Source organism: Glycine soja, chromosome 7, assembly GCF_004193775.1.
Source record: "Glycine soja cultivar W05 chromosome 7, ASM419377v2, whole genome shotgun sequence".
Classification (NCBI taxonomy): Eukaryota; Viridiplantae; Streptophyta; class Magnoliopsida; order Fabales; family Fabaceae; genus Glycine; species Glycine soja.
The window spans coordinates 37,007,270-37,024,354 of NC_041008.1; the positions used below are offsets into that span (position 1 = coordinate 37,007,270).

General features: G+C 37.5%; 1 protein-coding gene across 1 annotated transcript; it reads right to left on the reverse strand.

Annotated features, from left to right (window-relative positions):
- Positions 1–14,353: 14,353 nt before the first annotated feature.
- LOC114420641 lies at positions 14,354–14,773 on the reverse strand. The gene has a single exon (XM_028386486.1). The coding sequence runs from the start codon at positions 14,771–14,773 to the stop codon at positions 14,354–14,356; it is 420 nt and encodes a 139-aa protein (XP_028242287.1).
- Positions 14,774–17,085: the final 2,312 nt, after the last annotated feature.

Below are 17,085 nucleotides of genomic sequence, written 5' to 3' on the forward strand. Positions count from 1 at the left end.
CATATTCTCACCTTCTAACCCTAGGTTAACTCTACCCTTCATCTCTAACAGTTTTCCATAAGCAATTTCAGCACATAAACATCACAAGTATCATCATAAAAGCCCTAAAACAAAATGGGTATGTTTAACTCATCCAAACATGGCAAGTTCAACATGCTTTCCACAAATTTCTTCACAAATAATCATCATAAAGCAGAAACCTAGCAAGACTACCCATCATATCTCCCAAAACCCCATACCCACGAAAATCATAGGAGAAAGAAGTCCACCCAAACCTGAAATTTTGAAGTCCCACACGTAGAGACGCGCTTCACGACTCCGAAAATGCCCTCCTTTCGTGATTTGGAGCAGAAATGAGCACTAAAGGTTGAAGCTTTGTTTGGAGCTTCAATGGAGAATGAGGGAGAAAGAAAAGCAACGTGAGGGAGAGGGAGAGAAAGAGCTGTCTGAAAATGTGAGGCTGAGTGAAGAGAGAGAGAGAGTTACTTTTTAGTTTTAAAAGGCTTTTTTCCTCTTTTATTATTATTTTATTTAAGCTATGCCACATGTCCCCATCTGAGTGGAGCAAAAAGGGCCCACTTTCTCTTTTGATTGTGACCCATACTCAGCCACAAAAAGTGAGAAAAATCTGACCTTTGAAACGCTAAAATCCTGCCTCGGTTTGCGTGCCGTTTCTCTGTTTCCAGTTCCTCGCGTTTCTCTGCGTCCGTCGGGGCCAGTTTTCGAAAGTAAGCAATATATATATCAAAATGCTCAGAATAAAACCCCGAGCGTGGTTCAGAGGTTGGTTTCGTTAAATTTTAAGTCGCACGCAAAACGATGATTTTTTTAAACTAATTAATTAAGAATTAACCCATAACCTCCCAGTTATGGATTTCTCTTCCTTAATTAGCCTAACCCGCATATCTTGCCCCCACTATTCCTACTTCTATCAAGAACATATATGCATATACACTGAATAATACTTATATATATATATATATATATATATATATATATATATATATATATATTCATTCAAAATACATCGTTTTCAAAAATTTCGGGTAGAAATTTCCAGGATGTCACAAAATCCCTGGTGCTGGCAGCTTGTACATACGAACTTGTATAAATTACTGGGAATTTGTCACTATGTGTTTTGAGCTGAAATTTTTACTGAATTTTCTAGACATCTGGACCAAAATTATGAAAAGCAAACCAAGTGATTTGGATTAAAGGAAAAAAATAAAAAAAATCAGTGTCCAGGAAAAAAAAGTGAAAGGGAAGTGTGCTTGTTGTTTTGGCTCAAAATGTTTTCTATAATTGGTGCCTATTTTATACCAATCCTAGTTCTGAAATTTCAATTGAAAATTATTGTGAAAACAAGTGCCAAAACTAGAGGTTTCTTGAATGTTTTTTTTTAGTTTTTCTACTCTACTCTAGAGCCATTCTAGGTATCTCTTTGAGTCCTAGCTTGCTTTTGTGTGCTTTTCATTGCTTTAATTGTTGAATAATCCTTGAAAATTTGTCTTTTTAAAACTCTATTGGTTTAGCTTTCATTTCAATTTTTTTGGTCTTTGGTTATTGATTGTCTCTTTGTTTCCTTGCTTGTGAGTTGCCATATAGGGAATTGGAAAGGAGGATTGGTTCCATACCTTGAAGAATTTGAGTCAAGAAGCAAGGGGCCAACCACCTTAAGAGCCATCAGACTAAGAAGCACTCCAAATTGAGTGAAACACTAAAGAGAGAATAGCAACCACAATTGAGGACTAATTTTTTTGTAATTTTGTAATTGGAAATTAGCTTTGCTTTCAAATTTTGTAACAAAAAGGCCTTTCATTGGAAGTAAGTTGGGAGCCTCCAATAGGTCACCCTACTTCCATTTGTGTGTAATAATTTTAGGCAATTTTCCCTTAGGATAGTGAGTGTTTTTTTGGGAACCTTAAATGAGGTCATCCAAACACTCTTAGGATTCGCCTAGTTTGCATTTCCTGCACTTTAATTTCTTGCTTACTTTCATAGCTTATTTCCTTTACCCTCAATTGTCAAACCGCCTAGATAGCTTGCCTTTTACCAAATAGTTTTTACCTTATCTTTCACACCTCTTTTAGTGTTTATTTTGGCTAGTTTCAACCATAGTTTCTTTTATCTTTTGTTTTCAAACCCCCAACAAGAAAGAACCATAATTTAGGAACCAACATGAGTCTTCATTCTTCATCTAGTGTTAATGGTGAGGGTTCTACTCTTAAGGACCCCTTGTATAAGATATTAGATGAGTTGAGATCCCTTAAGTTGTGGAAAGAAAAACAAGAGAGAAAAGAAAAAGGAAAAAAAAAGAGTGGAAGAAATAAGTCAAGATGAAAGAGAGAAAATAAGAGAGGAAGAAAAAGGGAAAATACTAAAAGAGTTAAGAAAACAAAAGCATGCCTCATATAGTAGTCATAACTCTTGCAAGAGCCTAAGTGAAGAACTTCGTGACTATTATGAAGGAAGGCATAGGTCACATCTTAGACCTCACTCCTATAGGAGAGAAAAGGAAAGAAAGCCTCAAGAGGCTAACATTAACCTCCCATACTTCCATGGGAAGGACAATGTAGAGGCTAACTTAGATTGGGAAATAAGGGTAAAGCAAAAATTTAAAAGAAATTCTACTTTAAAATCTTATGGCTCTCATTCTTATCCAAAGAAAGACCAAGGTCTAGGCATCTTAGGGGCAGCACCTTCTAAGCCCAAGGGTGATAAGGGGAAGACAATAGAAAAGCAACCCCTAAGGCTAGTATGCAAGAAAAGACTAGCTCTATAAAGTGCTTTAAATGTCTTGGAAGAGGACACATTACTTCTCAATGCCCCACCAAGAAAACCATGATCATGAGGAGCCAAGACATTTATAGTAGCCAAGATGAGGCTACTACTTCACCTTCCTTTAGCGAACATGAAGAAGCAAAAGGGGAAGAATCTAGTGAAGAAATCTACCTCTAAGAAGAAGGACAACCTTTAATGGTTAAGGAGGAGTGTCAGGATGTAAGTGTCTCCTCCAAGAGGTTAGCTAAAAAGGAAAGACATTTTGAAATAAAGACAAATATTAAAGAAATTTCCCCTCTTAGACAACCTCCACATTTTCTCCTTTGTAAAAAGACACTTGTTAGCATTGCCACACCTCTTGGGCTTGAGTTTATTCCTCAAGTAAAGGAGTTGTTGAATGAGGGTTTGGTTCGCAAGAGCTTAAATCCTTGTGCTTTATTGGTGCCTAAAATAGGTATTATTAGCCACCAAATCCCTAAAATAGGTTGTATGATTAATGTTTTGAGTGGTGCAACCCTCTTTTGTAAAATCACTCATGCACCCAACATCTTCATGATTTGTGTACATAGGGACTCATTAGGGAGGTTTGTTCTTATTTTTAGTTTCAATACAAACTTAGGTACTCATATGGGACATCTTAGGTTTGTCATACTTTTTGATAGGAATAATCAACATGAAAATATAGAAAAAGGTATGTTTTATTGCATTACTTTTCTTAATTTTTTTAAATAGTGATCAAGGGGTTCCCATGAACCCTAAGAGAATAAAGGTCATTCCTGAGTGGCCCACTCCACCAAGTATGAAGAAAATTTGGGGCTTCCATGACTTAACAAACTTTTACAAAAGGTTTGTCCCATATTTTTCTAATTGAGTTGGCGAGGAACCATGTTCCTTCATGGGAAGATGCCCTGGAAATGGGTTTTCAGACCTTACCTTACTTCAACATACCAAACACCACTAATATATATGTTTTTGTTCTTTTTACAGGTGTTGAGAAAAAAAGCCCAGAGTTTCAAGAACCTCGGGATTTGAGGTCAAATCCTTTTCAAGGGGGAGGGAATGATGCAATCCTACCCCACAAGTCTATTGGATAGAAGACTCCAAGTAGATTGGGCCAGAGATGCAAGAGAAGACCCTTAGGTTCTCATGAGCCTTAGGGCAGATTTCGGACCCATGGGCTAAGTATGAGCCCACTTATCTTTGTACATATTAGATTAAGGTTTCATTATTTTTGGGCCTTGTATTTAGGGCTTCGTAATGTAGGTAGGGTACCTTAGAAATGTAGGAATTTTCATCCCTTGTATTTTAGGGCACCTAGACTAGTTTTTGTATTAGGGGTAGTTTTGTAATTTCACATGCATTAAGTGAATATTTGATGTGTGTGTTGGAAAATAAATTTAATTGAATTGGGAGAAGCTCAATTCAATTAAATTTTAGAGGGGGGGGGGGGGGGGTGAGCATTTGCTTGCTACACCCTATTGCCACATCATATAGTCACACTTTGTGCATGTCCTTCATGCTTTACGTGCCTCATGACACCGAAGCACACTTAGTGGAGAATCTTGGACTTGATCTTGGATTAGTGGGCTGAACCATAACTAAAATTCACTAATCATAATTAGTGAAATTTTGGCTCTACAATTTCAATTTTAAATCCAAGTGAAATTTGAATAGAAATTCAAATTTCCCTACAATTTTGTGTGACACTTAGGCTATAAATAGAGGTCATGTGTGTGCATTTTTTTCAACTTTGATCATTTTAGAATTACACTTCAAAGTTCAGACCTCTTTTGAGGCATAAATTTCGTGCTCTCTCTCTCTCTCTCCTTCTCCCTCCATTCTTCTTCTCCTACCTCCAAGCTCTTATCCATGGCTTCCTATGGTTGTGAGCTTCTTCTAGACTCATCTTCTACTTGAAGTGGCGTCTCCATTCATCTTTCTCCTTCTCCATTTCGCTGCAATCAGACCTCAAGAAGCAAAGGAATCCATTGATGAAGAACATCCAAGGCCTACAAGCTCCACATGGAGCTACATCAAGTTTGGCCATCAGTTTGAGGATGGTAGGCTGTACTTAGTCTAAGCTTGGTTCCCAACGCTCTGTTCAGGCTCTCCCAAAATCTAGAGATAAACCTAGGATCTCTATCAGACACTATGCTAGATGGCACACCATGTAACTTGACAATCTCACTAATATATAGAGAGGTCATTTTTCCAAGGAAAATTTGATATTAATGGGAATAAAGTGAGCAGACTTGGTCAGTCTGTCAACAATAACCCAGATAGAATCCAAACCTCCGTGGGTCCTAGGTAGTCCTACAACAAAATCCATGGAAATACTGTCCCACTTCCGCTGGGGTACCTCCAAGGGTTATAACTTCCCTGAAGGTCTCTGATGTTCTATCTTAGCCTTTTGACAGACTATGCATGCATAGACAAACTCACTAACCTTTCTCTTCATGTTGGGCCACCAAAACATCGTCTTCAAATCTTGATACATCTTGGTAGCACCAGGATCGATGCTCAAACTACTCCTATGTCCTTCCTCTAGGATCATCTTCCTAAGTTCAGGCACATTGGGAACACAAATCCTACCTTGAAATCTCAAGACTCCATCCGATCCAACATTGAAACTACTATCTCTTCCTGACTCTATGGCTTCTAACCGAGTCCTTAGAAAAGGGTCAGTCTTTTGGCTTTCCCTGATATCTCCTAGTAACCCACTGGTGATCCTCAAAGTTCCTAATCTCACACTATTAGGGGTAACCTCACATGCAAGGCTAAGGTCTCTAAATTGTTCTAGCAGATCCATCTCTCTAACAATCATGGCAGACATATGTAGGGATTTCCTACTCAAGGCGTCAGCCACTACATTGGCTTTGCCGGGATGGTAGCTAAGCTGAAAATCATAGTCTTTAATAGACTCTAACCATCTCCTTTGACGCATGTTCAGCTCTTTCTAACTAAACAAGTACTTAAGGCTCTTATGATCACTAAACACCTCAAACTTGGAGCCAAACATGTAATGTCTCCACATCTTAAGGGCAAAAACTACAGCAGCTGACTCCAGGTCATGGATGGGATAATTCCTCTCTTGAGTCATGAGTTTTCTAGAAGCATAGGCAACTACTTGGCCATTTTGCATCAACACTCCTCCTAAACCCATCTTTGATGCATCACAATACACCTCAAAAGGTTCCCTCGGGTTAGGCAAAACTAACACTAGAGCGGTCGTCAATCTTTCCTTAAGGGTCTGAAAACTATGCTCACACTGGGTGTCCCACACAAAAGCTTGACCCTTACGAGTCAGTTTAGTCAAAGGTAAAGCTAACTTGGAGAAACCTTCTATGAATCTCCGGTAGTATCTTGCCAAACCCAGAAAACTCCTAATCTCAAAAATAGATTTGGGACTCTCCCACTCAAGAACAACTTCTATCTCAGATGGATCTACAGCTATGCCCCCTTGAGATATCACATGCCCTAGGAAACTAACTTTCTTTAACCAAAACTCACACTTGGACAACTTAGCATAGAGTTGTCGGTCCCTAAGGGTATGCAACACAATCCTCAAATGTTCCTCATGTTCCTCTCTAATCTTGGAGTATACCAAAATATCATCTATGAATACTACCACAAAACTATCAAGGTAAGGGTGAAAGGGCATGACTAGATACTCATAGTGACCATAACAGGTCCTAAAAGAAGTCTTTGGTATATCTTCAGACTTCACTCGAATCTTATGGTAACTTGACCTAAGTGTAGAAGCAAATGACTTTGATGTTTTGATGATGATCATGATGATTTGATGCAAATGATGCAAATGCGCTTTTCAAGATTAAATTCAAGACAATGATTCAAGAATACAAGACACAAACATTAAGATGATCACTAGTACATTAGGAAGGAAATTCCTAATTGATATAGCAAAAGGTTTGGCCAAGTAATGCAAGTTAAAAAGTGTTTTTCAAGAGATTTACTCTCTGGTAATCGATTACCAGAGGATGTAATCGATTACCAGTGGCCAAAAATGGTTTACCACAGCTACTAAATATTTGAATTCAAATTTTAAACTGTGTAATCGATTACACCATATTGGTAATCGATTACACCATATTGGTAATCGATTACCAGCAGTTAATAAATGTTTTAATTCAAATATTAAAGCCTGTAATCGATTACACAATTATTGTAATCGATTACCAGAGGAGATTTTCAGAAAATAACTTTCAAGAGTCACATCTATTCAAATGGTTTATGAATGGCCATCAAAGGTCTATTTATATGTGACTTGGAAACACGAATTAAAGAGAGAGTTTTTGATTGCCCAAAAAGTTTTACCCTCTCAAAAGATTAAGAGAGTTTTTCTAAATTGAAATGTCTTATCCTCTCAAAGATTCCTTGGTCAAACACTTGCCTATTCAAATAAGGAATTGTGATTGATCTTCATTGTACAATCTGTCTCTTTCAAGAGAGATTTCTTCTTCTTTTCTTTTTACTTCTGAAAAGGGGTTAAGAGACCGAGGGTCTCTTGTTGTAAAGGATTCCTGAACACAAGGGAAGGGTTGTCCCTGTGTGATTCAGACTTTGAAAAAGGATTTTACAAAGAGAGTGGAAAATCTCAAGTGGGTTGCTTAAGGACTGGACGTAGGCACAGGAAGTGACCGAACTAGTATAAATCAAGTTTGCATTTCTCTCTTCCCTTAAACTTCTTTTATTTATTGCTATTTATCTTTTGCCTTCAAAGAAGTTTATTCTGAATTGTCTTTTGAGTAATTCATGTTAAGGGTGCATTGTTAATCTAAAAAGAGAGAGCGAAATTTTAAATTGGGGAATAGTTCTTGTTATCTTAATTCAACCCCCCCCCCCCCTTCTTAAGATAACTGAGGCCATTTGTCTAACAAGTGGTATCAGAGCAGGTTTCTTGTATAAAGTTTAAAAACTTCAAGAATAGATATGGCCTCATCCAACTTTCCATTTCTTGAGGGAAATTCTATTAATAGGCCTCTTATGTTCAATGGCGAGGGTTATCACTATTGGAAAACCCGAATGCAGATCCTTATTGAAGCCATAGATTTAAATATATGGGAAGCCATTGAAGTTGGTCCTTTTATTCCTACAAAGGTAGTGGGAAATGCAACTATAGAAAAACCAAGAGAAGAATGGAATGATGATGAAAGAAGAAAGGTTCAATACAATTTAAAGGCCAAAAATATAATCACTTCTGCATTAAGCATGGATAAATTTTTTAGAGTCTCAAATTGTAAAAATGCAAAAGAAATGTGGGATACATTGCAAGTAACCTATGAAGGCACAACTGATGTCAAGAGATCTAGAATAAACACTCTCACACATGAATATGAACTGCTCAAAATGTTTCAATATGAGACCATAGAAGATATGCAAAAGAGATTTACTCATATAGTTAATCATCTTGCATCATTGGGAAAAATATTTCCTAATGAAGATCTTATTAACAAAGTGTTGAGATGTTTAAGCAGGCAATGACAACCAAAAGTAACAGCAATTGCAGAATCAAGAGATCCCACTAATATGTCTCTTGCCACTCTCTTTGGAAAACTTCAAGAACATGAAATGGAACTTATGAGACTCCATCAACATGAAGAGAATGATATAAAGAGAAAAAGAATAGCATTTAGAGCCTCATCATCTTTTATTCAAGAAGAAAGTGACAAAGAGGACTTGACTGAAACAGAAGAAGATGATGATGATTTCAGACTCTTTGTGAAAAGGTTCAATAAATTTCTGAGAAACAAAAGAAATAAAAGAAAATCAAACATCAATACAAAGAAGAAAGAAGAATACTCCTCCTTAGCCCCATCATGCTATGAAAGTAATCAACCTTGGCACATGAGATCCGATTATCTTGTCTTTGAAAGAAGAATTGAAAAATCCGACAAGAGGAATCTCAAAGAAAAGAAAGAAAAGAAAGCATAGATCACTTGGGAAGAAAATAAAAAAAAAATTCTTCAAGTGATTCATAAAAATAAAATCATAAATCTGGGTATCATGATGAAAGACTATGAAAACGGAGAAGAGCAAAAGCGATACATTGATAACAATTTCTCCAAACACATGGCATACATCAAAGTTTATTCAACAAACAAAGGCCACTTGATCAATAAGCCCAACAAGTAATATCAAATGATACCAACAGGTCACTTGTCTTTGATTAATTACTTTGATGATCTTTGATTGATTACTTTGATGATTTTTGTTAACTTTTGAATGAGTTTTTGATGTTTGTTTACTCCTTAAATATTTGATTTTCATTAATATTTTTTTTATTTTATAGTTATGTAGAAAAACCTGAAAATTATCCTGTCATAGGAACAAAATGGGTTTTTAGAAATAAATTAGATGAACATGGCATAGTAAGAAACAAAACAGTGTTGCTTTATCCACTGCTGAAGCGGAATATATCTCTGCCGGCAGTTGTTGTGCACAGATTTTATGAATGAAGCAACAATTATCTGACTATGGTATCCTTCTTGATCGCATACCTATTAGGTGTGATAATACTAGTGCCATAAATCTATCCAAAAACCCTATACAACATTCTAGAATGAAACATAAAGAAATTAGGCACCATTTTCTAAGAGACCATGTTCTAAAGGGAGATTGTTTGCTAGAGTTTGTTGATACAAAGAATCAGCTTGCTGATATCTTTACAAAACCTCTCCCAAAGGATATATTCTTTTCAATAAGAAGAGAATTAGGCCTTTTAGACCTTAGTGATTTGGATAGGTAAAGTGTGTTGATTGTCTTTGATTATGTTTTGATGATTGCTTTTGTTTGATTGTGTTTAATTGTAAGTATTTGATTATATTTGATTGGTGTGTGTTAATTGTTTGATTAATACTTGTTTGAATGAATTAAATACATATTAGTGATGATGATTGATAGTGTTAGATGTATTTAGCATAAACATAGGTTATTTTAGAGGAACTAGTTTAGTTTATGCTCTGGTAATCGATTACCATCTAGTGTAATCGATTACACAAGAACAGGCAGCCTATAATCGATTACAACATCCTGTAATCGATTACCAAAAGGCTTATTACTCTTGTAATCGATTACCAAGCCTTGTAATCGATTACAACTTGTCCTCGTCTATAAATACTCACGAAATCAGAGTTGCTGCGCAGCCAAGGCTTTCCCTCACGCGTCCTCCATACCTAAATCTTCCAACCTTCGTATCTCACTCAATTCTTCACCAAATCACGCCCCGTAAAGCCCAATCTTCCTCTTTTTCACTCCTCTTTCACTTCCACCGATTAAAATCTACTAAAAATTCATCAAATGGCAGAGCCATCGAAGAAGAGAAAGGGATCATCCTCCACCGCCGCTGCTGCTGCCCATCGCCGCCACGGACCATCCGAAACACCCACAACATCTATTCTTCCCTATTTATCATCTCCAAGATCATCCACATTGTTTTCATCTGATGATCAGCGTCTACGGTACCTTTCTCAATTTTCTTCTAGGATCATCTTAGACCCTAAGTACCTAGACGTAGAATTCTTTAATGATGAAACGTTTGATTGCTATCAAGTGTTTCAAAATTCTGGCCTTGTTGATTTCATGTCATTAAAATTGCCATATTATCCTGAACTTGTAAAGGTCTTCTACTGCAATTTAAAAATTCAGGATGGCGTTATTATCTCTGAGGTGCATGGTATTCCTATGGTCATTGATCAGTCATTGTTCTTTTCATTAACTAATTTACCCAGTCAAGGTGCACCTTTTGAGGGCACCATTGTTGATGACTGGAAGTTTGATTATTCTAGTCATGATGCTCGCCGTATGGTCTGCAATGACCAGGTTGAAATGACCGGTAGATTGCTGGCCGGGTCATTCACATTTGATAATCGCATCATGCACTATATAATTGTTAGAATTTTGCTTCCCCGCTCTTCAAATTTAGCACAAGCCTCTGAGGAGGATTTGATTCTGATGTGGGCTTTTCTCACCGGTTGTCAGATCGACTGGGCCCATTTGGTTCGGTACCGCATGCATAAGGCATTACGGGCCAATGCACCTCTACCTTATCCACATCTAATAACTTTATTTCTGCGTCATTTTCAAATTCCGCTTGATGATGAGCCATTTGTTCAAGTCAAACGTTCCTTTGCTATTGGTGCTGGTGCTGTGACTTCCTTTGGTTACCGTAAGGATCGGAATGGTCAATGGCTGAAGAAAGACGCACTCCCTCCTCAAGATGAGTGTACTCCTTCACCTCCTCCTCGGCGTGAAGATTCAGCACTCCTGAATGAAGTCCTTACCAAATTACGAGGTCTTCGTTGTTATGTTGGTGAACGTTTCGACTCATTGGATACACGCTTTGCCGGCATGGATATTCGCCTCACACAAGTTGAAGAAGATGTCTCCTTCATCCGTACTTGCTTTGATCCACCACCACCGCCTCCATCATCCTCTTAGATTAATTGTTATTTTTATTATGACTGAGTCTTATTAGTAATTAAGTATTCTTAGTACTTTGTGTTATCGCCGTGTATTTGGCTTTTTGTTGCTCTAGTTAACGTACTCTTGCACTATTATTATATTTCAGGACTTTGCTTTGGTTGGTTATAACAATGTGTGGATTTATTTTGGTTTCATGTTTGGCTATGTTTGGATTTTGTTTGTATTGCTTAGTTCTTTTTGATGTTGCCAAAGGGGGAGAGAACTTGAGAGAGCTTGGGTTAGAAATCAATTAGAATTAAGTAAATTTAGGCATACATGCCAAAAGATAGGGGGAGTAAGGGTTGTGTGAACGTGCTATCATCTTGTATATAGCTTGTCTTGATTTCAGGGATTGTCATCATCAAAAAGGGGGAGATTGTAGAAGATCTTTGGTGTTTTGATGATGATAAAAAAACTTAGAAATCAAGTGATCATCAATTCCAAAACATAGGGGGAGTAAACGCAAATTTTATATATATACATTGCTTGCTTGAATCTTGATTTCAAGACTTATATTGTCATCATCAAAAAGGGGGAGATTGTAGAAGCAAATGACTTTGATGTTTTGATGATGATCATGATGATTTGATGCAAATGATGCAAATGCGCTTTTCAAGATTAAATTCAAGACAATGATTCAAGAATACAAGACACAAACATTAAGATGATCACTAGTACATTAGGAAGGAAATTCTTAATTGATATAGCAAAAGGTTTGGCCAAGTAATGCAAGTTAAAAAGTGTTTTTCAAGAGATTTACTCTCTGGTAATCGATTACCAGTGGCCAAAAATGGTTTACAACAGCTACTAAATATTTGAATTCAAATTTTAAACTGAGTAATCGATTACACCATATTGGTAATCAATTACCAGCAGTTAATAAACGTTTTAATTCAAATATTAAAGCCTGTAATCGATTACACAATTATTGTAATTGATTACCAGAGGAGATTTTCAGAAAATAACTTTCAAGAGTCACATCTATTCAAATGGTTTATGAATGGCCATCAAAGGTCTATTTATATGTGACTTGGAAACACGAATTAAAGAGAGAGTTTTTGGTTGCCCAAAAAGTTTTATCCTCTCAAAATATTAAGAGAGTTTTTCTAAATTGAAATGTCTTATCCTCTCAAAGATTCCTTGGTCAAACACTTGCATATTCAAATAAGGAATTGTGATTGATCTTCATTGTACAATCTGTCTCTTTCAAGAGAGATTTCTTCTTCTTTTCTTTTTACTTCTGAAAAGGGGTTAAGAGACCGAGGGTCTCTTGTTGTAAAGGATTCCTGAACACAAGGGAAGGGTTGTCCCTGTGTGATTCAGACTTTGTAAAAGGATTTTACAAAAAGAGTGGAAAATCTCAAGTGGGTTGCTTGAGGACTGGACGTAGGCACAGGAAGTGACCGAACCAGTATAAATCAAGTTTGCATTTCTCTCTTCCCTTAAACTTCTTTTATTTATTGTTATTTATCTTTTGCCTTTAAAGAAGTTTATTCTGAATTGTCTTTTGAGTAATTCATGTTAAGGGTGCATTGTTAATCTAAAAAGAGAGAGTGAAATTTTAAATTGGGGAATAGTTCTTGTTATCTTAATTCAATCCCCCCCCCCCTTCTTAAGATAACTGAGGCCATTTGTCTAACACTAAGGTCTATCTTGCTAAACACAGAAGCTCCTCCAGCTAGTCCATAAGGTCATCTATTCTAGGCAGAGGGGTACTTATTCTTAATCATCACCTTATTCAACTGGCGATAATACACACACAATCTCATGGTCCCATCTTTCTTCTTCACTAACAACACTGGTGCTCCCCACGGGGACACACTAGTTCTAACAAACTACTTATCTAACAACTCCTCTAACTGTTTCTTAGGCTCAATTAACTCTATAGGAGACATCCTATAAGGGGCTATGGATATGGGTCCATCACTAGGTACTAAGTCTATGGAAAACTCTATCTCTATCTCGGGTGGCAGATTGGATATATCTTTAGGAAACACTTCAGGAAACTCTCTAACAACAGGGAGGTCACACATGGAAACCTTTGTCTCTATTTCCAGGCTAGACAAGATCATGTACACTTGAGCATATTTTTTTAAAGATGTCACAACTTGGTTGGTAGAGATAAACATCATATCCTTACTCACTCCAGAATCATCAAACACCACAATTTTATCAAAACAGTTTAACAAGACATGGTTGGAAGATAACCAGTCCATACCAAGAATAACATCAATCTAGCTCAAAGGAAAACAAATCAGATCAATCAAGAAGGTTCTACCAGAAATTTCCACAGGACAATCCAAACACACATTAGAAGTTAACATAGAACCACTAGTTGGGGTCTCTACCACCAAATCTTTATTTAAAGAAGACACATAAAGCTTAATTTTCCCTACACACAAACAGGATATAAAGGAATGGGTTGCACTGGAATCAAATAGCACAAGTAACGGAATCCCATTTATGAAACATTTACCTTGGATTAGATCTTTGGATTTCGAAGCTTCAACACTGTTAAGGGTAAAGACTCTTCCACTGGCCTTCGGTTGTCCAGTTTGACCATTTAGGCCGCCACCATTCTGCTCCTTTTTGGGATATGGACAATCTCTCTGAATATGCCCCCTTTGTCTACAATTAAAACATATTATATCTTTAGCTAGACAATTTGAGGAGATGTGCCCTGGTTTTCTACATCTGTAGCAAGTGATCTAAGTGGGGAAAGTATTGGGTTTGCTACCACTACCCCCCGCAAAGCCTGTTGTAGTAGTCCTCTGATTGTTGGGGCGGTTACCATATTGCTTATGAGGGTTCGAGTACGGCTTTCCCTGATGTTGAGGTCCATTCTTTGTGTTCTTCATTGGACCTATACTCTTATAATAGTTTGCTCTATCTCGAGAGTCTTCACCCCAAATCCGACACATGTTAACTAAGAGTGGAAACTGATGAACACCCTGGTAATTCACAACTTGCTTCACTTCAGGTTGCAAGCCATTCAAAAACTTCACACATTTAGAGCTTTCACCATCCCTCCCTTGATAATGGGGAAAGTACCTCACCAACTCTTCAAACTTGGCTGCATACTCAGCTACAATCATGTTTTGAGCTCTAAGAACTCCATCTCTTTCTTGTTCCTAACATCCTCAGGAAAGTATTTCTCCAAGAATACCCTCTTAAAGACATCCCAGGTCACATCTTGACCTTTAGCATCTAAGCATTGGCGAGTATTCTCCCACCAATACTCAGCTTCTTCCACCAAAGTGTATGTACAAAAAGCAACTTTTTGCCCTTCCGGACATGCCATCACTCGAAAAATCTTCTCAATTTCCCTTATCCAGTTCTGAGCACCATCAGGGTTGTATCCCCCACTGAAAGAAGGAGGATTGTTTTGTTGGAAGCGGTCCAACCCTTGGTACTCAATAGCTCCACCAGCTTCTCCCTTGTTTGGATTCCCTATAGCCTGTGCTAAGGCTTGAAGAGCATCAGCTATTGCACGATCATTCCGTCCAGCCATCACTCCCTATACACACCAAGGAGTTAGACATGGAAGAAATACACACAACAAAATAACCACACAAAAATCACAACCATCACAAGTTCCTACTTGGTTACTTTTGAGAGTTGATGCCTCAAGACATTAACACTCACTTTCCATCATTTGTATTTTCTGATCGCTTGCCATATCATCCCATTGCTCTTCATAAGTTATACAGATGGCCAGTTTGATAACCCGTGACACGGCATTGAAACTCATGGTATTAGCAGACATCAGAAAAACAAATCTGATATGACTACAACAATCAAATCTCTATAACTCATGGAAACACAACAAGTGAGTAAGTTCTAATAGCAAACAACTAACATCAAGCATTCAATAAAGCAACCAGAGAATACACAGAAGAACATAGTAGACTTACAACTCACTGGTCGAAAGGTTCGACCTGCTCTGATACCACTAAATGTAATGACCAGCCTCGTCGCTACGATATCACCATTCTAAATCGCGATTATTTCAAATTTTAAATGAAAACTCCGTTAATTTGCTTATAAAAAAATGAAGGTGATTTTTGTCTCAACATGCAATCACCAAACAACACACATTACTTAAATGGATACATATATATTGGTATAGTAAGTCAGTACACAACATTCACATAATGGAAATTAAACTTGTTCATACATATAATTCAAATCTGTGATTTACATCTTTAATTTAACAAAAGAATCATGGAACCAACTATGGAGGAGTTGATTAACAAAACACAACTCTCTCCCAAAATAATTCCAACGTCATCACGTCAGCTCGGCGGCTCCTCAACAGAATCTCACTTTCTGCACCCTACTACTGTCATTATGCTCCCACGAACAAGGCTCACGATCATCATAGGTATCAACCACACAATACAAAATTGCAAGGGTGAGTTCATTATAAAAAGAACCAATGCTAAATCCAAATAATCACAATTTGCAAGACAACATAGGCAAACATCATGAGCTTACACAACATTCATTATTCAACACCCACATTCAACAATTATTCATCATCCATATTCAACAATTATTCATCATTCACATTCAAAAATTATTCATCATCCATCCATGAATCCAATCAATACTGCTCAGAATGATGCATGCACCTAACCTCAACTCTAAGATGCAATGTGGTACGTACCATCCCCAAGGAAATAGCCTAAGAGTGTCCACACGACACCTCACTTAGGGAAACCATGTAGTATTTGTCGAGGCCACCCAGTCGTGCACTGTAACTCCCCCCTCCCTCGGTGATCAACCTGGGCCACAAGGGAGTTCCCTACCAGGTGACGCACCCCCTAGTACAAAGTATATACTGCCATAGTTTATACTATTTCCCATGTCATATGAGGCATGAAACATGGGCACCATCAAGTACAATGACCATGGATGAATTAAAGATCCTAAGCATCCCCTCAAAAATGCTTAAACTCTTTAACCACTCTATTTTCCCACACAAGGGACATCCAACAAGGTCAACGCACCCCCCATGAACATACACAACATACAACGTATGAACGTGGGCATCATCAAGTACAATGACCATGGATGAATTAAAGATCCTAAACATCCCCTTAGAGATGTTTAAACTCTTTAACCACTCTATTTTCCCCCACCAGGGACATCCGATAAGGTCATTGCACCCCCTCCACGAACATACACAACATCCAACGTACGAAACATGGCGTCATCAAGTGCAAAGACCATGGACAGATTAAAGCTCCTAACCATCCCCTTTCGGAGATGTTTAGATTCTTTAACCACTCTATTTTTCCCCACAAAGGACATCCGACAAGGTAATTGCACCCCCCAAGTACATACACAACCTACACATCTCAATGCATTTCCAACATCATCAACATTCGATTTCAATGTCATTCTCAACACAAACATCATCTCATCTCAATGATGTTATCAACAACAACAACAACAACCTGATTTCATATTCACATAATCATCAACGATAACATCAATTCATGTTGACATGATCTTCATTAGCAACGTCATCTCAAATCAATATCATCATAAATATCAATTAAAGTCATCAATAGCAACATCAATAGTAAGTCGCATTCCGCATATACATATATTTTTCATGCTTGAGATTCACACTTCCCAGGTCTTCAAACAACACAAGTCAAATAAGGACAATAATTTTATTCATCAACAATAGATTTATCGCATCCCATTCGTCAAAAGCATTGTTTTCTAAAGAAAAACTCAGCATGCAACATGGACATGCATGTATTCCCTTAGTTAGGTTCCCTGACCCTAACTATGGTATCAAAAATGGTA